Below are 27480 nucleotides of genomic sequence, written 5' to 3'. Positions count from 1 at the left end.
CACTAAGCAATTTACTAAATTAAAACGTTACGTACGTACGTAACGTAAAAATTAAAACGTAATCAACGTACACAAAGATATTGTCAAATGTCTCCAAATTTAGAAATTACTTCGGTCACTTTTCATTTCTGTTGCGCTCTGCCTCATAGTAATGTCCACTAGAGGGCAGCAAACACACAACGCTACGGCAACAGTCTCAATAGCTTTTTGGGTGTTTTCTTGGTCAAGTGATCAAAAACGGGCAAATGACTTATAGACACATAAATGTCACGCGTAGCCCAAGTGACTGCATTATTTTTTCTGTTCCTTTAAATTCGATTTGTGTGACCACAAAAAAAAATTGGGGGTGCGGGGGGTGTGTTAGGGGCTATTTGCGACCACAAAAAAAAGAAATTTTCGGTGGTTGCAACCATATATATATATATATATAATATTATATATTATAATATAATATATAATATACAATTTTTTTTTTCCTGTGCGGCTCCGCGGCCCTGTACCAAGTGACCCAAGGACCGGTACCGGTCCGCGGCCCGGTGGTTGGGGACCACTGGTCTAGTGTGCCTAGTGGTAGGGCCGCCCTTGGAATGTTTACGTGCGTATGTGTAATGTGGTTTCGTGTGACGTGTTCAGCGATGGAACAGTCGAGTTGACAGTTTCATCAACACATTTTAAACGGAGGCGTCTGATGATTCTTCCCTTGTTATATTCACTGGACCTCAATGCAAACTCAACCCAAGTACATTTTGATTTAATTTTCTAGACCTCAGCTGGAGTTTTTTTTTGACATATCATCTGCACCAGTGGACAGGAAATACATCTAGAAGTAGATTTGCATTGATTCTGCAGATGAGGAGATTATCAGTGAAGGTGCTGGAGTGCTGATAGGGTAAGACGTACAAGTGAGTGAGAAACAGGAAGGTGCGCGTCTGCGTGTGCACGGGCCTCCGCAGCTGTCCTACAAGTTGGAGATAAAGAAAAAGTGACTTAGAGGCTGTACATCAGCGCTTACATTAAGCGTGTGTGTGTTATTTCCATCCTTGTGTGTTATTTGTATCCTTGTGTGTATGTGCGTGTGTGCATGTGTGAGAATTAAGTCAATCGATTGATGGATCTTCAACACGGAGAGGATTTCTCCACCAGGAACCCTCAGGACGACTATGAGATTCTGCTGAGGGTCGGATGGGGAACGTACGGGGAAGTTTACAAGGTCAGCTGCTAATCTTTTTAATCATTTATTATTATTTTTTTGGATAAATTTGCTATCATAGATGGAATGGAAGATTGAAGCAACTGAAACAGTGAATCTGTAATTATAGGCGAATTAACATTTTCTGTGTTAAATGAATGTATTATTGTTTGCAATGTTCCAGTGTTGTATTTTGTTTCCTGATAAGTAACATTTGTTATCGCGCTTTTGGTGCTTCGGCGCGGCCTCACAGGTCAGGAGGAAGTGGTTTAGCGAGAACTGAAAGTATGCAACTGCACCTTGAGTCAAAGCATAATCAAAAAAATAACTTTTCTTCTATCTTTAAACAATATACACAACTGGCCTGAAGGCAACAAAGACACAAACTGGTTCTTTATCCATTTTCTGTGCTTTTTTTATTTACACTCAGGCCTGGTTACATTTTACTATCTTAATCGTGGCCATTTTTTGCCCATGTAGCGAGCGACATCTGTAATAGGAAATGTTTTTTTCCTCGTCGTTTGTTTCATTTACTGCTTATTTTTTTAAACTAACATCAGTTCTTCATTCCCCTAATTCAAGAAACGGTTTAATTGGATAATCTACTAGAAAAGCTCCTCTGTGTAACGCCGGAACCGGTATTGGCATATAATGTATAATAATAAAAATAAATATTTTTAGAAAATGGGGGAGCAAGTTGGACACAACTGGCCAGCTAAGAACCCACTGGGTCAAATGGAATTAGCAATAAAACTTGCCTCTTATCAATATTTAATTTTAATGATACAAACTAACTTTGCCTGACTTATCTAATGAGTGTGTTTATTTTATGTGTGCAGGCACGTAATAAGATGAGGGGCGATCTGACAGCCATTAAGATTATTAAAACCGAACCAGGTGAGTAGGTTAATTTTTTTTTTACTTTGTCGTGACTGAGCTTGTTACAAACATTTATTTGTTTGTCCCCAGAGGATGACTTTTCCACCATCCAGCAAGAAATAGTCATCGTGAGGAGCTGCAAACATGCCAACATTGTGGCTTATTACGGCAGCTACTTACGGTAAGACTGCGCGGCAACCATTTGCGTCAAACATTCTCTTTGTCTGATTGATTCGTTGATTGATTGACATGCAGGGCCAACAAACTGTGGATCTGCATGGAGTTCTGCGGGGGAGGCTCCCTGCTGGACATCTACACTGGTAAACGTGAACAATCATCACAATGATAATAAGACACAGTAATTGATAAGCAGAGATATATTTTTGATTTATTTGTATGTCACAGTAACTGGGTCTCTGTCAGAAGCACAGATTGCGTACATCTGCCGGGAGATGCTTCAGGTAGTCACACCATGGGCTCATTTTTGTGCCAGGGCAAGTGTAATTTTCTGTGTTTGGGAATTTAGTAGACCATACTGCGCATACTAGATGTTTCGGCAGACCAGGGCAGTTTTGTTTTACACGCCCCCGGTGCACGACAATTTATGATCACCCTGGAAACTTTGCATCACCCACAAGTAGAGATCTTACAGTTTCTTATTAACATATTCCGGCGTGTCATAGATAAGGAGTTTTCAACTGATTTTGTCCAAGGGACCACCACTATAACCAAGAAGCAACTCAGGGACCACTGATTTGCCGGAATATTATTTTATTTTGCACCAAAGGAGGATAGACCTATACAGACTAAATATTTTCATCTGTATGTCTATTTTGGGAAGCTCGGCTACATTTGACATAATTTGGATATTTAATGATTGACAAAATTAGCTGGAAAAGAAATCAAGTCTAATTAATAAATCCATTGGATTTTTTAAAATGTTACAATTATATTCTATTTCCAATTTCATGGACCACCTGCAATACAGCCACGGACCACTAGAGGCCCGCGGACCACCAGTTGATAATAGCTATCAAAGATTGTGTGCACTTCTCGTTCCATAATTCAGGAAACTCCTCACATGCGCTTGCATTAAACTTGCGCTGGCCACAAAAATATATATATATTTTTAATAATTATCATCATACTAAACATGATATTAATGAAAAAATGTCAAACACATTCTGTGTGGGGTATGCGTGTTTTTTGTGTGTCTGTTTAGGGTTTGGACTACCTTCATGGACAGAAGAAAATGCACAGAGATATCAAGGTGAACTCATTAAATATGATGTAAACATGGTATGGTCCAGAAAAAAAGTGATAAAAGATTATTTGCCTGTGGAGTACCTCTGGGTTGTATTCTAAGCCCCATTCTGTTTTGTTCGGGCTTTTGTAGTCTATTCATACTTATACTGTATATGTACTGTATGTGAGTTATTTTCTTCTTCTGTGTTGTCTCCAGGGTGCCAACATCCTCCTCACCGACCACGGTGAGGTGAAGTTGGGTAGGTGGAACGTGAAGAAGATGACAACTCATCAACTAGGCACATCATAATTTTGTCTTCTCTGTTATATAGCGGACTTTGGAATCTCCGCCCAAATTACGGCCACGCTGGCTCGCCGGATGTCCTTCATTGGGACACCGTACTGGTGAGCTTGCAACTAAATTGTTGACCTCAAAAGGTCGACTGACCATTTACCCTCCTCCCCTCAGGATGGCGCCAGAGGTGGCAGCAGTGGAAATTAAAGGCGGTTACAATGAGTTGTGCGACATCTGGTCGGTGGGCATCACTGCCATTGAGCTGGCAGAGCTGCAGCCTCCCATGTTCGAACTTCACCCGCTGCGGTAAATCATTGCCATCATCGTCGTCGTCGTCATCATCATCAAAATTGAATTCTGTTTTCTTTTTCTTCCCTAAGTGTCCTGTTCCTCATGTCTAAGAGTGGCTATCAGCCCCCCAAACTGAAGGACAAAGCAAAATGGTAGTGTTCTTTGAAATGATAGAATTTTTGTTTTTTTAATAAAACAACTTATTTACTTTGGGAATTTTACGCCTTTAATGATGGATTTGAGTCATTTTTATAGATGGAATTTAGTGACTTTAGTGAGTGACATTATTTATGGATATTATTGTGACCTCACTTATGGACCTGATATGAAGTTGCCTGCTTACTGTGTGCAGGTCGTCCATGTTCTACAACTTTGTGAAGGCCATGCTGGTGAAGAACCCCAAGAAGAGACCAAGTGCCTCCAAGATGCTTACAGTCAGTCATATGATCATCAAGTGTACCTTGAAACCTTGCATTTAAAACACGAGTTTGAAACCCCAACTCTCACTTTTAACCCTGGCTTGAAACCATTGCTTGCTAGCTTGATTGTCTACACATCACCCTTGTTTGAAACCCCAACCAGGCTTGAAGCTCAGTTTTGAGTTCAAATTTGAAACACTAAAACGCTAACAATAGTTGGAAACTTTATTTGTGTCTGCTCTCGTGTCCCAGCACATGTTCCTGACCCAGCAAAGTCTGAGCCGAGCACTAACGTTGGACCTGCTGGAGAAGTGTCGACACCCAGAGAATCTCAAATTCTACCCAGCAACAGATGATGATGACATGGAGGTCTGATTTACTCACAGCACATTGTGACAACAATTTGACTTGATTTGAAATCTCTGCTTGGATTAAAGGTGAGTGGACTCGGATCTTTGAAGAGAATCCAGTCCATCAACAAACACAATTGGGCCGAGAGGAAACACTCACACACAAAGTGTAAGACAACACACAATCATATGACGTAACCAGCAACTTCATAAGTTCTTCAGAAACGATCAGACTTAAGTAACTTTCTTGTCAGACTTTTGTAACTTTATTAATGGACTTTAATTATGTACAGTGCCTAGGTGGAAATTATACTACTTGACTTTTATGGGTTTATGTGACTTAATGGATTTATGTGACTTCACTAAAGGACTAGAAACATCATTGAGTGTATTCATGGACTTGGTGAGGGATTTTACTAATTTAATGACTTTGTTGTTACATTAGTAATTTAATTTTTACATTCTAACCCTCTTCTCAACACTTCCTGTAAGTTTTCACCCGGAAATATTTATTTAGGTATTCTAATAAATAAACACCTGAACAGGGACTTGAACCCTGGACCCTCAGATTAAAAGTCTGATGCTCTACCGACTGAGCTATCCAGGCCCTTGGGAGTTCTGGTTAGTTGTCCAGTCCAAAGGACAACAACCATATTGCTGCCGCTATTCACGAAATGTTATGTGACTTAATATAGTTATGTGACTTTACTAAAGGACTAGAAACATCATTGAGTGTATTCATGGGCTTCAGTGATGGATTTTTCTAATCTAATAATTTAGTGACTTTGTTGTTACATTAGTAATTTATTTTTTACATTCTAACCCTTTTCTCAACACTTCCTGTAAGTTTTCACCCGGAAATATTTATTTATGTATTCTAATAAATAAACACCTGAACAGGGACTTGAACCCTGGACCCTCAGATTAAAAGTCTGATGCTCTACCGACTGAGCTATCCAGGCCCTTGTAGGGGTGAGTTAGTTGTCCAGTCCAAAGGACAACAACCATATTGCTGCCGCTACTATTTTCACCAAATGTTATGTGACTTAATATAGTTATGTGACTTTACTAAATGACTAGAAACATCATTGAGTGTATTCATGGGCTTCAGTGATGGATTTTACTAATTTAATAATTTAGTGATTTTGTTGTTACAGTAATTTATTTTTTACATTCTAAGCCTTTTCTCAACACTTGCTGTAAGTTTTCACCCGGAAATATTTATTTAGGTATTCTTATAAATAAACGCCTGAACAGGGACTTGAACCCTGGACCCTCAGATTAAAAGTCTGATGCTCTACCAACTGAGCTATCCAGGCCCTTTAAGGGTTGAGGTAGTTAGTCCAGTCCAAAGGAGAACAACCATATTGCTGCCGCTATTCACAAAATATGTGACTTAATAGGCTTATGTGACTTTACTAAAGGACTAGAAACATCATTGAGTGTATTCATGGGCTTCAGTGATGGATTTTACTAATTTAATGACTTTGTTGTTACATTAGTAATCTATTTTTTACATTCTAACCCTTTTCTCAACACTTCCTATAAAATTTCACCCTGAAATATTTATTTAGGTATTCTAATAAATAAACGCCTGAACAGGGACTTGAACCCTGGACCCTCAGATTAAAAGTCTGATGCTCTACCGACTGAGCTACCCAGGCCCTTGAAGGGATAAGTTAGTTGTCCAGTCCAAAGGACAACAACCATATTGCTGACGCTTATTTTCACAAAATGTATTTATAAGTAAGACTGAACGATTTAATCAAATGAATCTCCTTAATAATGTTGCAGTGGAGCAGATCTACTCTCAAACCCCCGTGAAGAAAGAATCAGCCCATATAACTGTAAGCCTTTAAAAACACAACCATCCATGCATACAAAATATCCACATGCAATCATTCATACCTAATCATACAATCTTGACGTGCTTCTAATGTGTTCTTTGCAGCTGATGCGCTCAGAAAGCTCAAAAAGCACCGACACGCATCGGGCAAGGTATGCACACACACACATCATCGTATTGGATGTGTTTTTAAACGTGTGCTCATTTTACGCGTCAGGGGCAAGAGATCAGATTCTTCAGACGACGACTATGATGATGTGGATGTGTAAGCAGCTCACACACAATCTCACACGCGTACACACACACTCTCAGTCCACTCTCTCTGTTTCCCCGCAGTGTCACAATGCCAATGGACGAAATGCCACCTCCACTTCCCCCCAGGGTAAAAAAAACACTTCTCCAAACCTTTACGACAGAAATTAAAGTCATCAATGTATATGTGTGTGCGTAGCCCAAAGTGCGTTCCAGCTCTGAGGAAATCATTTGGGTAGAAGACGATGTCAAAGCGTCCTCTCTGTGCGTCCCCTTGCCCCTCGTCAGGACATCCAGCGGGACCCATGTCAAAGCGGCTCCACGCCACATCAGACACTCGGGTCAGACACGCATTCACGCACACATACATGCATTTTAATCTTCTCATTTTATTCACTCATAGACTTTGGGGATTTTATTCAGGGACTTCAGTGATTGATTTGAGTAACTTCATCTAGAAGACTTTTGTGACAGTTGATGGAGTTTATTGAGGGATTTTAGGAGCTTAGTGACGTGATTGATGGACTGTGTGTGTCTGTGTGTGTGTGTAGACCCCTTGTCCTTCCAGTTGTTAGACCAACAGGTAGCGCCCTTACCTCCCGAGCTGCCTCCAAAAAGCAGACGCAGACACCAGCAGCAGCCGCCCTCAACAAAGGTATGAGTCGAAGTACAGAAGTCTGCTTGCTTTTATTATTACACATGACACATCTCGTGTGTGTGTGTTTTTTTTCTCAGGACCCTGCCAAGTGTGTGAATCCTCTCAGGAAACCTTTTGTGAGTTCTAATGAATGTTATTGATAGGGTTGCTGCAGTGACTTAATATATTGACCTTATTAGTGGACCTTTGGCAGATCAGTTAACAATACTTTTCTCAGTGGTGTGTCAAATTTGCAAAACTTTAGGTCGACAGGGTCTTTAAAGACATTTTCATCATCTTGTACTTGATTAATGTTAAAAACTTTAAACACACTTATTTTATATTGTCTTCTGCTGATCTGAAGCCTGAACAGGGGCTTGAACCCTGGACCCTCAGATTAAAAGTCTGATGCTCTACCATCTGAGCTACCCAGGCTCTGAAGAGCAGCTATCACAGAGTTCATTGAAAGGTTAAGGTTTATTGATGGACGGACGCCAGAATTTAATGACTATTGATGGAGTTAAGTGACTATTAAAAGATTTTTGTGACTTTATTAAAGGACAATATAAATTTTATTTCGTGACACCTTTAACGGACTCAGTTAAGTCCGTCGTTATATACTGACCGAGTTATCCAGGCTCTGAGCTTGCAAATTATTTTAGATCGTACAGCCAAATGTCTTCCTTCCTGGTTCAGATCTACTTTAAGAAGATTTTCCACGGCTGTCCTCTCAAAGTAAAGTGCTCCACCACTTGGGAACACCCAGAAACCAAAGGTACCAACTAAATCGATGAATCCTCCACTTTGTAAAATTATTTTCAGTGTGTGACCCAGTGTGTCGTTTCTGAACCCCCTCAGATCAACACCTGATTGTCGGCGCGGAGGAAGGCATCTACACACTTAACCTTAACAGCTCAGAGGCCACCATGGAGCTAGTACGTTTACTTTGTGGGCATGCAATGATTTTTTTTTTTTAATTTCCAAGCTCTAAAGAAAATGCTGACTCGCCCCTCTGTTCTGCTCCTATTCAGTTGTATCCTGGCAAGTGCACCTGGGTCTACAGCTGTCACAACGTACTCTTGTCCGTATCGGGTACGTCTTCATCACCTTCTCGAGGACTTAGAGGAACATATCAAGAAGTATATGAAAGCTCTCTTTTGAGAAGATCCTGTCTTTTTTTTCTTTTTTTTAGGTAAATCCTCACAGCTTCACTCCCATTCGCTGAAGGAGCTTCACGAGCAAGCTCGCAGGGACCAAAGGATGGTGGCGCTGCCCACTCATCTGCTATTGCCACGGTAACGCCGGATGCTGTGCCAGATCTCCATCACATGTTTTGTACCGCCTTAACTCACCCAAGAAAATGCATCTTTAGGAAATATGCAGTGACGTGTAAAATTCCTGACACCAAGGGATGCAGGACGTGCTCAGTCGGTATTCACAAATACGTCAATTACTACAAATACTGTGTGTGTTTTTTACCACTCCCAAGCCTCCTTCTCAATCCCTCCTAACTGTAACTCCTTGTCTCCTCGTCTCCTTACTCAACATTCTTCTTTTTGCGCATGGTACTGTTTATTTTTGAAGCATGTGTTCCTTTTTTGTCAGCGGACAACTTCCTGTGCTGCGCACTGGAGTCCAGTGTGGTGCTGCTGCAGTGGTACGAGCCAATGAACAAGTTTTTGCTGATCAGGGTAGGCAGAGCTGCAACAAGGAGAGTTTATTTTTCTTTAAAAAGCACATCACAAACCAGTATTATGTCATTCCATCAATGTAGCATTTTGACTTTCCCCTCCCCAACACACTGCGAGTGTTTGAGACCGTGCTGGACCCCCAGCAGGAGTACCCGCTGGTTTGTATCGGGGTCTCCCGGGGGTCCGATCACGCGCTGCCCGTCGCTTTGGAGTACATCAACCTCAACTCCAACTCTTGTTTCACACGCAATGACACGGGTGAGCATCACACACACTCCTGCAACTACTACTGTAATCGTAATTATAGCAATCTAAGTCTTAGCGATTAATTAGCATTGCAATGATAAAAACCGGCACTGCATGTGTATCGTCACAGATCAACGCGACTCAGATGTCATACAAGTCAAACAGTTGGACAGTAACTCGCTGCTGGTCTTATTGGAAGGTTTGTTCATGTAATCTTCATATTGTCCTAATACTTTACTTAATCATTTATGTGTTATTCATCTTTCACACTGCAGGCACAGTACACATCGTCAGCTTGGAGGGGGCGCTAAAGAGCGGCCACCCTCACGAGACCACCTTCTCACATAATGTGGAGTCTGTAGGTGAGTCACCTCTGTCTTCCAAAGGTTTTGGAATCTAAATAATATCGTAGTATAGTAATTGGACAATAAAAGCACGATAATATAAATAAAAAAGTAAATAGATGGGAATTAAAAAAAATAGAGGACCTATTATTAGTGCTGATACTTTTTAATAAGAAGTGGATTTATCATCAAATTGAAAAAATTAACCTAAATGTTTTTTTGTCAAAAAGCTGGATGTGTAACCATTGAAGTTCAAGGTTTATGTTTTAAACATGACAGCACTTTTACATGATTTGAAGAGATTCATTGATAAGCCTGTCTAAAGGATAACGCCTGAACAGGGACTTGAACCCTGGACCCTCAGATTAAAAGTCTGATGCTCTACCGACTGAGCTATCCAGGCTCTGACAAAATAGGTTTTGAGTCAGTTTATGTTTGTGTGTATACGAGAGCAATTTTTTTTTTTAATTTATTTTTTCTGCAGTGTATTTGGAGGACACATTGTTAGCGGTGTGGCGTCACGGTTGGCTGAGGAAGAAAAGAGGTGTCGCCAATGTGTTAGAAGAGACCACTGACCCCAAGAAACTCTTCCGGCTGATACAATCTGACAGGTCTAATATTTAATTTTTTGCATCTGATTCCAAACCGATGCCATTTCTGCAGTGCTCACTGTATTTCTAAATCATATACCATAATGTCTGTGCAGGATGGTTGTCATGGAGACGCAGCAGACCAAGGACCCCTCGGGATTTTCCAATTTGTACTTATTAGAGATTGCTGAGAAGTACGTTATGCTTTCCTGATAGCTGTGAGCAGACCATGGTGGGATACGAGCTGTTTCCATGCATAACTCATATCATACGAGAGGCTTGACCTCACATGATGAAACTGGTTTTGGTGGTCTTGGGGGTTCGGTCACTGGATTCCCAGTCAATGCTGATGTAACCAATGTAGTACTGCCATGTATTAAAGTAACTTAAAGTCTCCAACAATTTTAAAAACACAAAATTCCATTATTATATATTTTACCTTCCTTTAATTTCATTTCACACATAAAACTAGTTATATATCTTAATATTCTCTTATATGTAGACCGATTTGCTAACTGACGTGTTTAAACATATTCCAACCTTTTGACAAAGGTCATTTTTGATGAATGACTAAATAAATTATAAGAATCCATTATTAATTATATGTACAATAATAATGATGATGATAATAATAAGGATAAGGAAACAATAATTTGATATATATTTGTAAATATTTTTAACATAACCCATGGAGTCATTGTAATTTACATAAATATAATTAAAATAAAATGATCATAACAAAAACAGTGAAACAGGGTTGAAAATAGGAAAAAAAAAATGTAGTCCGACTCATATTGATGACGTCATAACTTGTATTTACTGGGGAACTGACAGCATTCGTAGTGATACAGAGAAGAATTTACCAGCAAAATAGACACTTTGCAAGACAGACAGGTACGCCAACAGACCTTTATCCACTTGAATGCATAGAATAGCTGTTTATTTCATGCAGTCCTGGTCCGAATATATGAAATTGATGTCGAAAAAGCCACTGACAACTTAGCTTGTTGCTTCCCACGCTAGCTAACTTGCTAAAGTGATTAGCCGTCTACCAGCTAGCACTGCTTTTTACGACCAAATCATTCAAACTTCTCGATGTCATCGTTGAAATATCGTGACCCACGAACAGTCCTCCATTAAGTACGCGTTTCTGAAAAACCGATGTTACGAAGCTACCGAGCAGGTAGGAAGGAAGAGATTCTACATCAATAACCCTTCTGTGTCTGCTTAAATCATCAATTTCTGGATTTGCACTTTGTGCAGCTTGTCTTGGCAATCACCATAATAACAGTATCATGTATATTGTGCACGTGAGCAAGCATAAATGATCCTCGACTAGGAAGCACATTGTTAAAAATAGGTAGTGACAAATCATGTGATGATGATTTTGAATCCTTGAAGACTATGATCTTGGCTGGCCTGAGTGTTGAGCCTCAGTGAGATGACTGACCAAGGCAACAACAACAACCACAACATCGCCCGTAACCCCTTCGCCGCCCTCTTCAGCTCGTTGGCTGATGCCAAGCAATTTGCGTCAGGCCAAAAGTCTGCACCGTTATCCACTGGACCGCCACGTGAGTAATTCAGAAGTGCTTCATGAAGCAGTCAAACTGCTGTTCGTACACATGAGTCGTATTTCAAGGAACCATTGTACTTAAAAGTTAAATACAACTGAACTGTACCTAACAACTGTTTCAGATCTAAGAAGACCGATTTAAAACTGTGTCACATTTACAGAAGATGACTCCGGAGAGAGCCAATCGGAGTCCGAGAACTCTGTCTCGGACAGCGTCGACGACAATGACGACTCTGTGACAGAGATCAGCCGATCCTTCCGATCTCGGCAGGAACTGTGCGAGCAACTCAATGTGAATCACATGATCCAGCGTATATTTCTCATCACTTTGGACAACAGTGAGTAAATATCAACTTCAGCTGCAATTTAACATGATATTTAAATCTTCCCATGTATTTTTTAACAAACACAAGCAATAAAATCAGTTTTACAATAAACATATAAGGTTAATTCTCCCTTCTGCCATCTAGTGGGAGAATATTGTATTGTTCTGCTTGTCCTTGAGCCTTTTATATGAATGTAAAAAAACATTTAGGAGTCATCAATAATCAGAAAACAAATACTTTAATATTTGTAATGTAATGACGGTGTAATATTTGTTATCAATATTTTTTGTATTATAATGGATAGATGATTGACATGTTCCAGTCTTGTCCTGTAGGTGGCAGTAATACAATGTGACACCCACAAAGCTGTATTTCAACTGTAATGTATTTTGGTTGCCACTATCACTCCCATCAAGCCTTGACTTGGTCATATAGTGAAGTCACACCAAGAATGTGCGGGAATGGAATCATGACTCATCACCGTCACGTTGCGGGAAGTTTTGCTTTGAGCGTGCTGGGTCTCTTTGCAACTGACACTCGTTTCAAGATGAGTCATTGTTCTTTGGAAGTGCACAATAAAAATCCCCAAGTCACCCAATAAACACAGCAGTGAAATCCATTTACTTGTCACAGATCTCAACCTCAACCTGTGAATTCAATCGTTTTTTTTATTTATTTTTATTCCTGCAAGTTTTTGTTTCATGTCTTTCAGGAGCGATTAATCCAGTGCATATGCGTGCATATTTTATCCTCACTTCTAGGTGATCCCGGTTTAAGAGGGGACAATGGCATCCCGCCTCGCTGTGTTTACCTGGAGGAGATGGCGGCTGATCTGGATGGACAGGATTGGCTGGACATGGATAACATAGAGCAGGTTAGGTCACCATTTTGCATTTTGAGTAGCAGCAGTTTTGATCATGTGCGCTTCCTGTTTCTACACCCCCCCCCCCCCCCCCCCAGGCGCTTTTTAATCGTCTGCTGATGCTCGAACCAGGAAACCATCTCATCTACATGACGTCATGCAGCGCCGTGAACCTGTCAGCTGATCGTGACGCTGGAGAGAAATGTGCCATCCCGTACCTCTTTGCTTGTTTTCAGAGGGCAAAGGAAGAGGTATGATAATAAGAGTATTGATGGTAAACGAAAAAAATGAAGGGTCCACTCAAATAAAAACGGGTGTTTTTGGTTTCATCAGGTGACCAAGGTGCCAGAGAAACTATTGCCATTCTCCGTTCGTTGTAAGAACCTGACGGTCTCAAACACACGCACAGTTCTGCTCACCCCAGAAATCTATGTCAACCAAAGTGTGTACGAGCAGCTTCTGGACCTGCTCCTGGATGCTTACAGTAGAGCACGTATGTTCTGGATCGAGCCTGCCCGAGTTCTTGTGTGCTGACTTTGTCACAGCAGAAGCTTAACGTGTCATTTTTGCTCGCTCCTCGCAACGTCCTGATGGCATTTCAGAGCCAGAGGAGGTGGTGGAGTTTGTTGAGGAAGTGATCGCCGCCTTGCTCTCCGACCAAGAGGTGCGGACCTTCCAGGAGGTGATGGTTCCAGTGTTTGATATTTTCCAGGGGAGAGTCAAAGACATGGATCTGTGTCAGCCCTTCTTATACTTCTACCTTGACGTGCTTCTCTACTTCAGCTACAATAAAGATATTGCCAAGGTCAGAAAGCACTTTTGGAGGTTTATTTACGTTATAAGAAGATGTCCACTGATGCTTGATCCTTCCAGGTATTGATGGAGCACATTCAGCCCAAAGATCCGGCTAATGGCTTGATGTACCAGAAGAGCCTTTTAGGAACCGTGTTGAGCGTGTCTTGCTTGCTGAAAACACCAGGAGTGGTCGAGGGACACGGCTACTTCCTGAACCCATCACGTTCCAGCCGTCAAGAGACTAAAGTCCAGGAGGCAAACATCCACCAGGTGAACACTTCTTCGGTTGCCAGCGGGACTACTGTGAACTCGATGAAGGCATCGGAGCTCACCCAGGTGTTGACCTTCTTTTGCAGTTTATGGGCCAGTATCACGACAAGTTGCACCAAATGTTTAAATACCTGCTGCAGCGGTCGAATGAGACGCGCCACCTGCTGCTGTCGTGGTTGGGCAACTGCCTGCACGCCAACGCTGGCCGGGCCAAGATTTGGGCCAATCAAATGCCCGAGATCTTCTTTCAGATGTACGCCTCCGATGCGTTCTTCTTGAATTTGGGCGCAGCACTTCTGAGGCTGTGCCAGCCCTTCTGCCGGCCACGTTCGCCCAAATTGCTCACATTTAATCCCACGTACTGCGCAATCAGAGACTTGAGTGAAGAGGAGCGGCGCATTCGCAATGTGCATGCGAGAGGTGAACAAAAGCGTCCTTCTAATGACCTTGTTTATCATTGCCGCCATTTTACTGACATGAATTGGTCAGTGGTACAGTCAGAGCGCAATTGTTTGTCATTTACTGTGTGTGACTGCGTCCGGCTTCATAGCGCAAATCATGAATAAGGAAAAGAGTATGCATGTTTTTGTAGTGGCAAGTGAATTTATACACCTGAATAATCAACTGTATCCTTCGCCAGGTCTTGACAAAGAAACCTGTCTGACCCCCATGCCCTCCCAGCCCACGCAGGAGCCCGCAGTGGAGTCCTACAGCCTGCTGACGGAAAACCTCGTCCTCACTCAGCTCACCCTGCATCTCGGCTTCCACAGGTTCGCTACTCCTCGTATGCATTGTGTCTCCCACGTGACAGACATGAACCGGTGTGGTGTTGTCGCAGACTCCATGAACAGCTGGTCAAGATGAACCAGTCTCTCCACCGGCTCCAGGTGGCGTGCGAAGAAGCCCACCGTACAAGCAGCCCCATGACGGAGCAACTCTTGGAGCAGTTTGAGCGCCTGATGATTGTTTTCTTGTCAACCAAAGCCGCGACCACGCAGCCCGCCATGCTGCAATGCTGCCTTAACCTCCAAGCGTCCACCGCCGCTCTGCTGGTGCAGTTTGCTTTGGGAAACCACGGCCCCGAACATGTAGCACTCAGTTTCCCGCTGCCGGCACTGCAGAACACCATGCTCTGCTTTGTACCAGGTAAGGTTAAGTATACTTCAGTTAAGATCAATACGTTTGATTAAAACGTGCTCAATGAGATTGCCTTTGTATGTTTTACAGAGTTTTTTGCCGAGAATTTGGGAGATCTCTTCATCTTTCTGCGTCCGTTTGCCGATGATGTTTTGGAGACCTCAGCCGAAAGTCTTGAGCAGATTCTTAACTTCATCACCGTCTTCATGGGGAATGAAGAGAGGTATAATATAGGATTTGATTGTGGTAGATTAAACAAAACCATGAGTGGTTCAGTAAAAAATATCTTGAATTCATGACAGGATGAAGAATCCACATTTGAGAGCAGAGCTGGCAGAGGTCTTAGAGGCTGTAATGCCCCACATGTTGCCTCTGGCACCTGGTTCTCCTCAGCCAATCGTCTTCCAGCGACAGAGAGTCTTCTGCTCTTACAAATATGCACCACAGTTGGCTGAAGCCCTCATCACTGTGTTTGTGGACATTGAATTTACGGGTGAGACACCTTTTCCGTTTGCGTGCGGCACAACGACCAAATGCCACCTCACCATGTTTGCTTTGAAACTCTCATTTAGCTATCTTTTTTTAAAAATAAACAGAGACAGATCAAATATCTTTGGAGATTTTTGTGATGTGGGGACGATATTGAAAATGGGAACCTCGCTGTGTGTTAAAAGATGTTCTCCACAGAGAAATTGCCAATTAGAGATTGTTCTACAGCAAATGGAAACCTCTCATTTATTGCCCCTTGTTGTTCTTCAGGTGATCCTCACCAGTTTGAACAGAAGTTCAATTACAGAAGACCCATGTATCCCATCCTCAAGTTCATGTGGGGTGAAAATAACTACAGAGACAGTATTAAGGTAATAGGAGAGATGTGTTTCTTTTTCATTTGGTTTTGAAAAACTAAAAGCCCAACTTGATTCTTACTACCAATGACCATGTAGCAAATCAATAAGAACATTAATTTTTGTGTGTTCTCAGCATTTGGCAGACTATGCATCCAAGAACCTGGAAGCCATGAATCCTCCTTTGTTCCTCAGGTTCCTCAACCTGCTAATGAACGACGCCATCTTTCTTTTGGATGAGGCTATTCAGGTGAGGTGACATCACACAAATAACACAGGAATAACGCATATCCGCTTTCAAGTAGTTTTTGTCTCACTGTGCAAGGGAAATAATAGATTTTTTTTCAGCTATACTTGTTTTGAATCTTGCAGTACCTGAGTAAAATCAAGATCCTGCAGCTGGAGTGGGATCGAGGAGAGTGGGATGACCTGGCCCCTGATGCCCGAAGGGAAAGGGAGTCAAGCCTGCAGATGTTTGGACAGCTGGGTCGCTTCCACAACATCATGTCTAATGAGACCATCGGCACGCTGGCCTTCCTCACCTCAGGTTGGACTGATTCAAATGCACTATATTTTAAATTCTTACCATTCTTCTGCAATAATGTCCCTGTTTTATCCCCTCCTAGAGATCAAAGGGATCTTTGTGCACCCTTTTCTGGCTGAGAGGATCATCTCCATGCTCAACTACTTTTTACAGCACCTGGTAGGACCCAAGATGGGTGCTCTTAAAGTGAAGGACTTCAGTGAGTTTGACTTTAAGCCTCAGCAGCTTGTCTCTGACATCTGCACCATCTACCTGAACCTGGGGTACGTTGTGAGCGCTCTCCTGAGCGCTGTGTTGGATGATTTTGCTTCAACAGGTTGAGTTACTGTAATTTAATATATTTGTATTTTCTTTTAAAGAGATGAGGAGAATTTCTGTTCTACCGTCCCAAAGGATGGACGTTCGTATTCGCCGACCCTCTTTTCCCAAACAGTGAGAGTACTGAAGAAAATCAACAAGCCCGGGGACATGATTGTGGCTTTTGGACTCCTTGCTGATAAGATAAAGGTATTTGTCTCTGTTGGAGACAATCAAAATATATTTTTTGGGGGGTGGGGGGAGGAATCCTGTGTATCTCAAATTCTCCTGTCACTCCGCCTGCACTGCAGTCCCATGCAGATCGACAGTTGCAAGACGAGGAGACTTATTCGGATGCCCCAGAGGAATTCTTAGATCCCATTATGTCCACACTGATGCTGGATCCCGTTCTTCTTCCTTCTTCCAACGTCACAGTCGACCGCTCAACTATAGCAAGGCATCTCCTCAGGTTAGTTCTTAAATAACGTTAGGGTTCTTTTACATCTCTGGTTTGTTTTCGTTGCGTTGAATCAAGTAAAAGGTTTGTAAACTTGATTCCTTTTGCCACGGGTTTAGTTCCTTCTCACACTAAAAAAAACAAAGCAAAAGAGTGTCTATAAAAAGAGTGTGTCCTCATTCCAGTGACCAGACAGACCCATTCAACCGCAGTCCTCTCACCATGGACCAGATCAGGCCAAATGAGGAGCTCAAACAACAGATCTTACAGTGGCTGGATAAGCATAAGCAGGAGAGGCTGCAGCTGGGACCAAGTGACCAGACTTGATCCGCTCAGTGCCTAACAGTGACTGCATCCTTGTTTGCTTTCCTCTTTTACATCGAGAGTGCTCCTCTGCCTTTTTTTGGAGGAGGGGTAATCTCTGGTGTGCTTGTCGCCACAGATTCTAGACTTCTGTCTAATACTGCGTTCAAATCCTATTTAATACAGCCTAGCCTTCGTACAACAGACTGCCGCATCACAGCTGGTTGACAAATGTTTGCCCACTGGGAAACATTAGCATTTTGGGAGTAATGGGATTTTAAGCAGAATAGCGCAACTACAGGACCGTGAAAAAGCATTTGCCTCATCCAGATTATTATTATTTTTTTAATATATATATAAACCTTAAATGTTTCATACCAGTCAGCTAATTTTAACCTCCTCGGCCCATCGCAGACACGGAGAAATGCACACAAATGCAACTGAACCGGACCATCATGAACGAATTACAGTCGGCGACTCGTTTTCGCACACCTTGCGATTGACCCTCGACCGCAACTTGCTGCAGCACAAAAAAAATAAAATAAGAAAATTAAGAAAAAATGAGTAGCGGTAATGAAATATGGTGTTCTAGTAATGTGAAGATTGGGAGAATAAAAAAGGGTTGCATATTGATATTTATCTGTTTCCTAATTATTATAATACAAATGTCCACATAATTATTCACAATATCAATTAATCATAAGTATAATCAACATAATCTCAGCAAATTAATTTCAGAAGTGTATAACACACTTTGCATTAATCAATACTTCTCAAGTTTAAGAAGCTTGGCGACCCCTGGCGTATTGTCAGTTTTTATTGAACCACAAAAAAAATGGCACCATTTTCATGCCCGCTGTAGCTGTTAGTGAAAAATAAAGAAGAGCGTGTGGCTAGTTAAGAGACTGTTAGCATTGATTGCCCCAACATTTTGTTGACAGAGACTCTCCACGCTGCACTATTTTAACCACAGGTACACATAAAATGAATATTAGAAATATTAAGTATTATTTTCAAACATATACATACTGTATATACTGTATCGGTACGGACTGTCAGCAGTGGTCTGGATTTGGCTTCTTACCTTTTTTTTTATTTATTTTTTGCGACAGCTCATGTGATACGATGTTGCGTTTTCGATTGGCTGTTGCATCTGCGATGTCGTGTCACAGTTCACCTGTGTATCCATCACAAGTTAAAGAGAAAGATTGATTGCAATCATTGCTGCCGAAAGTGGCACAAATAGTTGTTGGGTTCAGGAAGCAAGGTAACCAACAAATGCTAATAATACATATGGATAATATAAGTTTTTCCATTCAAACAGTACCGGCCGTCTGAGGACTAAAAAAAAAATCTGAAATTGAATCTTCTCGCCCCTGTCTTGACTTTTGTGATACTTTGACATTCACATCAATTGTAATGTTAGGGCTTTTTAAATATTCTTCACACACGTACCACCTTAACAAAACTTCATATAGCTACACAAGTATTTAGTGATGCTTAGATGGCAGAGCTGAATATTTATTACTTAGGCTCCAACTACAGTTGCATTACTAATACGCAGCACTTTTGTGTCAAGCTACATAGAGATATAAACAGCACCTAAACTGTAAGGCTTTTTTTTTTTTAAAACGTGTGAGGTTTTTATTTAGAGCCCTCATTGTATTTGTTTTGTAAATTGCAATGACGGCTTCATAAGCACACGTCAGATACCGCATTAAGGAAGTCTTGCTGGAAAGTCGACGATGCACAGCACAATTCCTTAGTTTTAAATGTGAAATCTCAACTATATGCTTGCTGGTGCTTGACCAAAAAAACAAACAAAGAAACTGATGACAGTCGGTTTAAGGATACAAATGTTTATATCTATTACAGAGGTGCTGAACATTCACTGGGATGTCATTTATTCTGTTTACCCAACACAACAAAGATGGGGAGGTGAGGGGTTATTTTTCGGTATTATGCGTTAAAGAGATGGCAAAATAAAAATTCTCAGAGAGGCGTTTAAAATAATCTGTTTGGATTGACAAAATCAAATTACAATATAATACAAGAGTACGGGCTGCTGAATGTTATTTTATTTTCCCTGTGTTTATCCTGAGACCAGATTTTACTTTCTTAAATTCCCTTTAAATTGCTAACGGTTAACTGATTGCTGGTAGTGTTTTGCAAGGATTTTATATTGTTTGCATTAACATGAAGAGCCAACTGAATTACACTTTTGACACATTTTGGTTTTTTTAAATAGAGAGCGCTGCAGGTAGAGTGCAAGGACTCAACAAGTGCAGGTTTATCTGTTTAGAATTTAAGAAATAAAAGTTATTCAATGTGGTTGTGATCAAGACAAAATGTGAAGGAAGTACAGTATGTGGTGGTTTGGCATGCCTGTGCTTTAAGAATCTTTGGTGAAAACATATTGCTCTATTTTTGTTTTATTGTAAAATTTTACTTTGAGTGTACAGTATAATTAAAAAAATAAAAACCATTTGTCTTTTTTGTGGCTATATGCTAGATTTTATTTTACACTGTGTAAAATGAGGTGGGTATATTTTGCTTGTTTACGAGTGCCTTTAGAGAAAAAATAGTGGAATATCGAATATCACCACCACAAATGCATGTTTCTTGCAAATGTGGCACAGTTTTAAATAGGTTATTAATGGTACAGATAACCAAGGAGCATTGAAATAACACTTTCACTATTTTCGGATGTTATTATGCGTCTATTTGTGCAACATTGCGCTCGTTCAAAGAAGTGGTTTGGTTTTGTCGCGTGCCTCTGTTTATTCCAACAGTTTATTCCAACAGTTTGACTTCTTTTTGTCATTCAAGTGCGCCGCTCGTTTCCCGGGCAAAGCCCCTGAATCTGATTAGAACTCGGCGGCGCTGAGCTCCAATCGCACCCACTGAGCGAATGCATTGTCCGGGCAGTGTCGGGTCCGCCCCGCAACCTGGATAACGACACGTCGGCCAGTAAGAGCGGAGGCCGTGGCGGAGCTTGTTTATGTGGAGTGCTGGCTCAGGGTTCCGCCCACCGACGTATCTGTGATTGCAGGGCACATAGGCACAGAGTGTAAAATGGCGCACAGCTGTCGGTGGCGCTTCCCCGCTCGGCCCGGAGGGAGCAGCAACTCCGGCACCGGGAGGAGAGCGGGCCGGGTAAGAGTCACTGCCTCTCTGCGGAACGACCCGGGAGCCCACCCGCACGCCGCTGGCCTCGGACCCGGGTTTGATGCTGCACTACAGGTCTCTTCGGTCATCGGGAGCAACCTGCAGAAATTTCGGGATGTTTTGGGAGAATCGAGTGATTCGAGCAGCGCGGAGGTAAGCACTGGACGGAATGGGGAGTGAGGAAGAGACTATCCCGGTTGGGGAGTCTCGGTACCGGGAGAAGCGTTCGTTGTTTTGCAGCTAACGGTCTAAACGTGGACAATCTATCGGTGTGCGAAGTGAGCAGAACTTGCCATCGCCAGGATGCTCCGTTAACTTTGCTGCACTTTTACGAGCACAAACTTTTTATCCGTAGCCCACACGGCACCGAACCGAGACGTTTGCTTGTGTCAGGTTCTGCTGGGAACAAAGTTAGTTTGTAGTAGAAGTGGGAAGAGAGGCTACATCCTCATACTCTTTAGGCTGGACCCTAACTAGCAGCCTAATACAACCCCCCCCCCCCCCATCTTCTAGAAATGAGTGTTTATAATATTATTATTACCACCCAAGGGCACATGATTAGCGTTACTAACTCACTATTAACAGATAACAAACGCCGATCATGTAACCAAGCCACTACAACTGCTCTATTAGTTAGCAACTTGACATTAGCTCGTTTAGACGCGTCAAGACTTGCACGTCTTATACCATAACAGTAAAAGTTGTTTGTGTCTCTAGGCGAAAAAAAATGTTGAATACAAATTGCATGAATTCTACCCTTCAAGGTAGCGTGTAGTATGTTTGAAAACAAGACATGTCAACTTGAAGGGGGCGAGAGCACACAAATATGATCGAGACTCGAAGTTAGCGTTCCTCCACGGCAGTAGTTCGTTTCATTTAATTCTCTCGCGGGTATATTTCCAATAAATGATTTGTGTTAAATCACAGGCTTTTCTTGAGATGTGCATCTTGCTGCGAAGATTTCGGCTAACCTAGCTGGTGGATTAGCTCGTACGCTAGCTGCTCGTAGTACAGTTTTATTTCCACCTTTTGAGTGTTTTCAGGGTTGTGGAAATGGGCCAAGTATTTATGCTTGTCTGACATCACTCCAACGGGTCGCGCATCACAATGTGGAGCTTACAAGTGCAGCCATTTCTACTGCTGTTTGTGGCTTGGCTAACGAAATTAGCATACTACGCCACGCTAGCCGTCATGCTACTGCTGATGCGTTGGAAAATGGGAGGTGAACCCATTCTCTTCGTAGCCAGTGCGTAGCTCGCTAGGAGCGACACGATGCGCGGCTTGCAAACGCTTCGTGGTCACGTTTATTACGGAGCCGCGTGCATCCTCCCCTTTCTCTGTTTGTTTTAAAATGTTGCCCTTGGAGAGATTGTGTGCGACTTGGGGAGTTTCGAGTTGGCTTCGTCGAGTGACAGTGCGCATGCAGGGCCGGCTACAACAACAACGAGCACCCCGCTTGACGGGCCGTGTGATTCATTCATTGATTCATTGAAAGGTAGAAAGCAGAGGGAAGAGTCCCTTGTCAGCTCCTTCACTTCCCGGACGTTGAAGGGATGCTACCAAGCCGCGGTTGAAATGTCGGAAAAAAGTCGGTACCGATACCGCGGTCGGCAGTTTCACCATTCAGTCTGTAAACACTGCGTCAATACTTCTCTTGAAACTTTCCTCTGACTGGGCTGTGATACATGATTCGGGTAGGCGGTTCCAGCTATTAACTACACGGGTAGAGAGAGTAGCGTCGCCATGGATGCGTAACCTCCTCGGTTTGTATAGCTTCAAACTGTGACCACGTGTCGAAGTATCATTATTTAAGATGAAATACTCCCTCAGGTCTTCACCAAGTTCGCCTCGGAGAATGCGCCGGGTATATATCAAATCTCCTCGGTGACGACGGTAGGCCAGAGAGAAGAGATTCAACTGTTCCAGTCGATCTTCGTAGGAAAGCTGGTGAAGTTTTGCGACTGTTTTCGTACCGCGACGTTGAACACGCTCCAGCATATCGGTTTCGTGCTTGGTCAATGGGAATACTGCAGGCAGTCCGTACTCAAGAATGGGACGCACGTGAGAAATAAACAGGGGTCTGAAAATCGCAGGAGTCATACGGGCAAACGACCGTCGGATGGATCCAAACATCCTGGTGGCAGCGGTGACCTTCTTCGTGGTGTCAAGACTAGTCTTTAGGTCTGACGACACTATGACACCAAGGTCCTTCTCACTTGTGGTGTTTTTAAGGAGATATCCTCCAATATGGTACGCCCTGAGTGGATTCTGAGTTCCCATGGAGAGCACTGAACATTTGGCATGGTTTATTGGAAGCAGCCATTTTTCCGTCCAACAATGGAGCCTATCTAACACGTCTTGGAAACGGTCAGCATCCTCGACGCTAGTAACTTCAGCCCAAAGTTTCAAATCATCCGCGTACAGTAAACACTGAATGTTCAGTTCTTGCGGGAGATCGTTGACGTAGAGTTTGAAGAGTTCGGGTCCAAGGACCGATCCTTGTGGCACTCCACTAGACATAAGCACAGGCGCTGAGTATGCGTCGTTGACTTTCACTCGCATATAACGTCCTTCCAGAAAGTCAGCAATCCAGGATAAGATCTTCCCAGTTACGCCAACCCTTTGGAGTTTAAGCAGGAGACGCATGTGAGGTACTCTGTCAAAGGCTTTGCTGAAGTCCACGAAAATGACATCAAGGCATTTACCAGCGTCGACGGCAGCTACCCACTTCTCTCTGGCTACTAGGAGATTCGATACACAGGAACGTCCTTCCTGGAAACCATGCTGAGCAGCAGTTAGCACGTCAAGCTTGTTCAGGTGATTTTGTAGAGCCCGCTTTAGTAGTTTTTCCATGACCTTACAAACAATCGAGGTCAGACATATGGGTCTGTAATTTGTCGGATCATGGCGAGCTCCTCCCTTGAAGATTGGTTTGACTGTGCCAATTTTCCAATCGACAGGTAGACGTCCGGTTTCCAATGAAAGCTGGAATATGTGTCGGACGGGTTCTGCAATATGCTCGACAATAGTTCTGAGGAAAGCTGGGTGCATCTCATCTGGTCCAGGCGAGGAGTTCTGCCGTAACTCCAGAAGTGCTTTTATAACAGATTCTCGCTCAAATACAAGGTGATGGAAGCCTGAGTCAGGAACTGGAGTTTGGGAATCCAGGATCTGCGGCTCGACGGTATACACAGAGGCGTATTGTGAGCCGAGTGATTCAGCTTTTTCGGCATCCTGGAGAAGGAGATCCTCAGAACCCGGGGAACGAAGGGGAGGTATGCCACTTCCTGCCTTGGTCCTTCTTTTCAAATAAGCGAACAGGAGCTTTGGGGAAGTCTTGGATGACTCCGCCAGATGCAGTTCATATTCGGTTCGTTTTTCCCGCTTCATTTGTGTGCACCGATTTCGAACTATTTTGTAGCGATCATAGTCCACGGGAGATTGAGACAGTTTGAATCGATCCCATAGTTTACGACGACTTTTCAGCAAGAGTCTTAGTTCACCATCAAACCAAGGAGGACCTTTGGTGAAGGCTCGTTTCCGAGAAATTGGCACATGCTCCTCCACAAGAAGTTCAAGTTTGGAACGAAACATGGTCCAGGCATCTTCGAGTTCGAGATGAGACGGGATACTCCAGTCTGTTTGAGCAGCAGCTTCCTGAAGAGTGGGTTGATTTATACGCCAATAATTTCGATGGGGTCTACCAGAATCGTTAATTGGTGCACACCCGCTCCAGTAAAAGGAAATTGTACAGTGATCACTTCTCCCGATTGGCAGCGAACATTGCAATTTGTCGATGTCAGTTGGGGACGCTGTTAAAACAAGATCAAGGATGTTTGAGGTTTGACCAGAAAACATACGGGTTGGAGACATGACATGCTGGGTCAAATTGCAGTCGAGGATTGTATCAAGCAGTTGGGCATCGAAAGTTCCTTGATCTAGGTTACAGTGGAGGCTGTTCCATTCAATAGCGGGCGCATTAAGGTCACCGACAATCAGACAGTCTCTGCCTCTCCCATGACATCGAAGTTGATCTAGCAGCTCAGTTCCTTGAGCAGACGGGCTTCTATAGATGACGCCAACCGTAACTGATTTGCGTCCATTGTTGACGCGGCACCATAGGGTTTCGATTCCGTTGTCAGCATCGCAGTTGGTTTCTATCGAGTGGACACGAAGTTCCGCTTTCCAGTAAAGGATGACACCGCCACCAGTTCGGTGTTCAGGACGATCGGACCGGGTTAGGAGGTAACCTGGCAGCTGGATCTCAGAATCAGCGATCTCTGGGGTTAACCACGTTTCCGTGAAAGCAAGCAGGTCAGGATGTTGTTCCTCTACAAGGAGTTCAATGTCATCTAGTTTGTTACGAATGCTTCTAACGTTGGCCGTGATCACCCTTAATCCCAAAGGCGATGTTAATGCTTCGGGATAAAGGTAATCGGTCTCCAGGTCTCTCTGGTCCTCTTCTGAACAACGCGAAAATCCACAATGCGTAGGTCAGTTTCACCGGCTGCACGGCGAGTACGAAGTTCAGTGACTGCATCTTTCATTTTGATCCGATCCTCCGGCGATAGGTCACGTAGCACATAGAACTTTTCACCTTTCAGGCGAAAGGTTCTTTTGAGAACGCGGTGGCATTCCGCTTCGTTGTTAAGTACGAGTTTCAGCGGGCGCGTTTTTGAGCAGTCCTCCGATTTGCGTCCAAGCCTGTAAGCTGAGATAACGTGTATCCCTTCTTCACCTTCGTCAAACATGAGTGACACCATACGTTGGAGAAATGTTTGATCGTCAACAATTCTCTCGGCCGAAGATTCTTTCGGGGATTCCGGGGCATTCACAATTATCAAACATCTTTCACGAGGTGGAATAGACGGGTTGGCTCTGCAGTTTTCGGCTGCCTGATGCTTGGAGTAATCAGTCACCTGCTTTTGTAGCGCTGAGAGTTTGTCTAAGACAGTTTGCATCTGAGCGCTGACATTCGGAGCTTTTGGTTTATGTTTCTTGTTCCGTACAAGAATAAAATCATCTTTGGGCGCGTCGGGATCTGGGCTTGCAGCAACAGCGGCGTAGGTTGCCTTTGGAGCAGGCTGTTTTAGGACTGTGGGTGCTGTCAGGGTGGAGATATCGGGCTCTGAGTTACACTTTGTCAATGGCGTTGTCGTAGAGCAGGATGAGGTAGGAAAGGTGACCCGAACCGGGGAGCAGTCTGCAGAGCGCAAAACTTGAGTTACGGGAGCGTTTTGGGGAGTGAGTGGTGGAAGTCCTGACTTTACGCGCATATCGCTAAATACACACTGACAGTGGTCACAGAGGAAGTTCACAGCCGAGGAGGTTACCATCCGTAGGCATTCATATTCCGCCTTCTCAATACCGCAGCAGGCGATGTGAATCCATCCGTCGCACAGACTGCACTGGACGGCCTTCGACTTTGTGGTTACTCCACGAGCACAATTAGCACATTTGGTCTTCATGGTTATTGCACCGGTGGTCCGGAGCAGGTGAGCAGCTGGCTGGCTGGTCGGGTTACGTTCGTCGTCCTGTCTGGGCGTCGTCGAACTCGGCGCCGTCGTCGAACTCGGCGCCGTCGTCGAACTCGGCGCCGTCGTCGAACTCGGCGCCGTCGTCGAACTCGGCGTCGTCGTCGTCGAACTCGGCGTCGTCGAACGCGGCGTCGTCGACCGCGGCGGCGTCGTCGTCGACCGCGGCGGCGTCGTCGTCGAACGCGGCGGGGGCGTTGGAAAATCTTAGCAAGTCTCGCTTTGCTATGCTCGCGACAGTTGTTGTTGGGTTGAAATGAGGCGTCTGTTGGGTTGAAATGAGGCGTCCTGCCATCACACCTTCACAGCCATCCGAGCACCTGTTGTTCAGAATTTATTTTAGCATTGGAAATAGACATGTTCCATACGGATATTGTATATGTTTACATAAAGTGTGATGTGGGGGTGTGTTCGCCTTAGCGAACTACCATCTTCCTTTTCTGCCAGCAGCAGAAGCAGCAGCAGCAGCAGCGTGCTACCGTTGCAGTGGCAACAGTGGTTGCAAGTGGACTTAAGTCGTTCATTTTGTTTTCACTACAGGTGATGTACTGGACTGGTACATGTTGTTATCTTTTCATGCAGAGTATTCTGGTTGCATCAGAAAGGCAATGTAGCTCACAATTCACTTTATAATAGGAGTCTCAAACTCGTGGCCCGAGGGGCATTTTGCGGGTAGCTGGATGGCATTTTGACATCAAAGTTGTGCAATGGCCCCCACCTTTTTTCCCCATTTATGTTTTTTAATCACATGTATGTGGTAGCACAGGCTTTCAGTGGAACGTAAATGTGAGGTGACAGCAAGTGGAAGGAAACGATACCCAGCCAGCCTGTCCTTGTCATGTCTTTCATTTGTTGCCATCTGCTTTTTCATATTATTAAACGGATGGTGGGAAATCAATTATAATTGGATCCGATTTATTTGGTGATGGGAGGTTCTTCCGACCATATCACCCAGCCTTTTTTCACAAACAAAGGAAATGCTGTCATTTATTCACATTTGACTCAAACACTTTCAGGCCAGACTTTTAAGATCCAAGTTCTGAGATGATAAGGAGTAAAGAAGGCATTCCCACTTCCCAGCAGTCTCAAATG

General features: G+C 43.3%; 3 protein-coding genes and 6 non-coding genes across 9 annotated transcripts in view; 3 read left to right on the top strand and 6 right to left on the bottom strand.

Annotated features, from left to right (window-relative positions):
- Positions 1-702: 702 nt before the first annotated feature.
- On the top strand, positions 703-10676 carry LOC133155093 (mitogen-activated protein kinase kinase kinase kinase 5-like). Its single transcript, XM_061280107.1, has 31 exons — positions 703-1210; positions 2029-2086; positions 2159-2249; positions 2324-2388; positions 2474-2529; positions 3291-3338; positions 3531-3573; positions 3646-3718; positions 3783-3914; positions 3989-4051; positions 4252-4333; positions 4571-4687; positions 4756-4837; positions 6463-6515; positions 6620-6666; positions 6732-6779; positions 6851-6896; positions 6966-7107; positions 7318-7421; positions 7502-7540; positions 8100-8178; positions 8262-8338; positions 8435-8495; positions 8596-8698; positions 8776-8834; positions 9009-9094; positions 9178-9352; positions 9471-9539; positions 9616-9702; positions 10169-10295; positions 10391-10676. The coding sequence occupies exons 1-31, from the start codon at positions 1109-1111 to the stop codon at positions 10485-10487; spliced, it is 2511 nt and encodes an 836-aa protein (XP_061136091.1). The 5' UTR covers positions 703-1108; the 3' UTR covers positions 10488-10676.
- trnak-uuu (transfer RNA lysine (anticodon UUU)) lies at positions 5203-5275 on the bottom strand. Its single transcript has one exon. It is a non-coding gene; the product is annotated as a tRNA-Lys (tRNA).
- trnak-uuu (transfer RNA lysine (anticodon UUU)) lies at positions 5558-5630 on the bottom strand. Its single transcript has one exon. It is a non-coding gene; the product is annotated as a tRNA-Lys (tRNA).
- Positions 5915-5987, bottom strand: trnak-uuu (transfer RNA lysine (anticodon UUU)). The gene has a single exon. It is a non-coding gene; the product is annotated as a tRNA-Lys (tRNA).
- On the bottom strand, positions 6260-6332 carry trnak-uuu (transfer RNA lysine (anticodon UUU)). Its single transcript has one exon. It is a non-coding gene; the product is annotated as a tRNA-Lys (tRNA).
- Positions 7766-7838, bottom strand: trnak-uuu (transfer RNA lysine (anticodon UUU)). Its single transcript has one exon. It is a non-coding gene; the product is annotated as a tRNA-Lys (tRNA).
- Positions 10015-10087, bottom strand: trnak-uuu (transfer RNA lysine (anticodon UUU)). Its single transcript has one exon. It is a non-coding gene; the product is annotated as a tRNA-Lys (tRNA).
- A 388-nt stretch (positions 10677-11064) lies between the features above and the next one.
- On the top strand, positions 11065-20171 carry ube4a (ubiquitination factor E4A (UFD2 homolog, yeast)). Its single transcript, XM_061280104.1, has 20 exons — positions 11065-11168; positions 11676-11848; positions 12012-12188; positions 12938-13050; positions 13137-13289; positions 13372-13531; positions 13641-13843; positions 13912-14103; positions 14190-14523; positions 14744-14873; positions 14942-15249; positions 15331-15463; positions 15543-15733; positions 16000-16100; positions 16222-16335; positions 16458-16632; positions 16712-16892; positions 16989-17136; positions 17238-17395; positions 17569-20171. The coding sequence occupies exons 2-20, from the start codon at positions 11716-11718 to the stop codon at positions 17708-17710; spliced, it is 3246 nt and encodes a 1081-aa protein (XP_061136088.1). The 5' UTR covers positions 11065-11168; positions 11676-11715; the 3' UTR covers positions 17711-20171.
- Positions 20172-20731: 560 nt separating this feature from the next.
- The window catches only part of kmt2a (lysine (K)-specific methyltransferase 2A), a 38141-nt gene continuing 31392 nt past the window's right edge, over positions 20732-27480 (top strand). Inside the window, exon 1 of the mRNA XM_061280103.1 lies at positions 20732-21007. Coding sequence (XP_061136087.1) covers positions 20762-21007 — 246 coding nt within the window. The 5' untranslated portion in view covers positions 20732-20761. The remainder of the gene's footprint in view (positions 21008-27480) is intronic.

The sequence above is a fragment of the Syngnathus typhle genome, linkage group LG6 (genome assembly GCF_033458585.1).
Source record: "Syngnathus typhle isolate RoL2023-S1 ecotype Sweden linkage group LG6, RoL_Styp_1.0, whole genome shotgun sequence".
NCBI classification, from domain to species: Eukaryota; Metazoa; Chordata; class Actinopteri; order Syngnathiformes; family Syngnathidae; genus Syngnathus; species Syngnathus typhle.
Note: the sequence above shows the minus strand (reverse complement) of the source record. Positions and strands in the feature narration are given on the sequence as shown.

What these genes read in the sequence shown, in the direction of transcription:
- LOC133155093 (XM_061280107.1), top strand. Translation starts at nt 1,109, where the DNA reads ATGGATCTTCAACACGGAGAGGATTTCTCCACCAGGAACCCTCAGGAC. An exon ending in ACAAGTTTTTGCTGATCAGG is followed by an intron (nt 9,095 to 9,177) that starts GTAGGCAGAGCT and finishes CCATCAATGTAG; the next exon opens with CATTTTGACTTTCCCCTCCC. An exon ending in TTTCACACGCAATGACACGG is followed by an intron (nt 9,353 to 9,470) that starts GTGAGCATCACA and finishes GTATCGTCACAG; the next exon opens with ATCAACGCGACTCAGATGTC.
- ube4a (XM_061280104.1), top strand. Translation starts at nt 11,716, where the DNA reads ATGACTGACCAAGGCAACAACAACAACCACAACATCGCCCGTAACCCC. An exon ending in GGATGCTTACAGTAGAGCAC is followed by an intron (nt 13,532 to 13,640) that starts GTATGTTCTGGA and finishes ATGGCATTTCAG; the next exon opens with AGCCAGAGGAGGTGGTGGAG. An exon ending in TCCTTGCTGATAAGATAAAG is followed by an intron (nt 17,137 to 17,237) that starts GTATTTGTCTCT and finishes CCTGCACTGCAG; the next exon opens with TCCCATGCAGATCGACAGTT.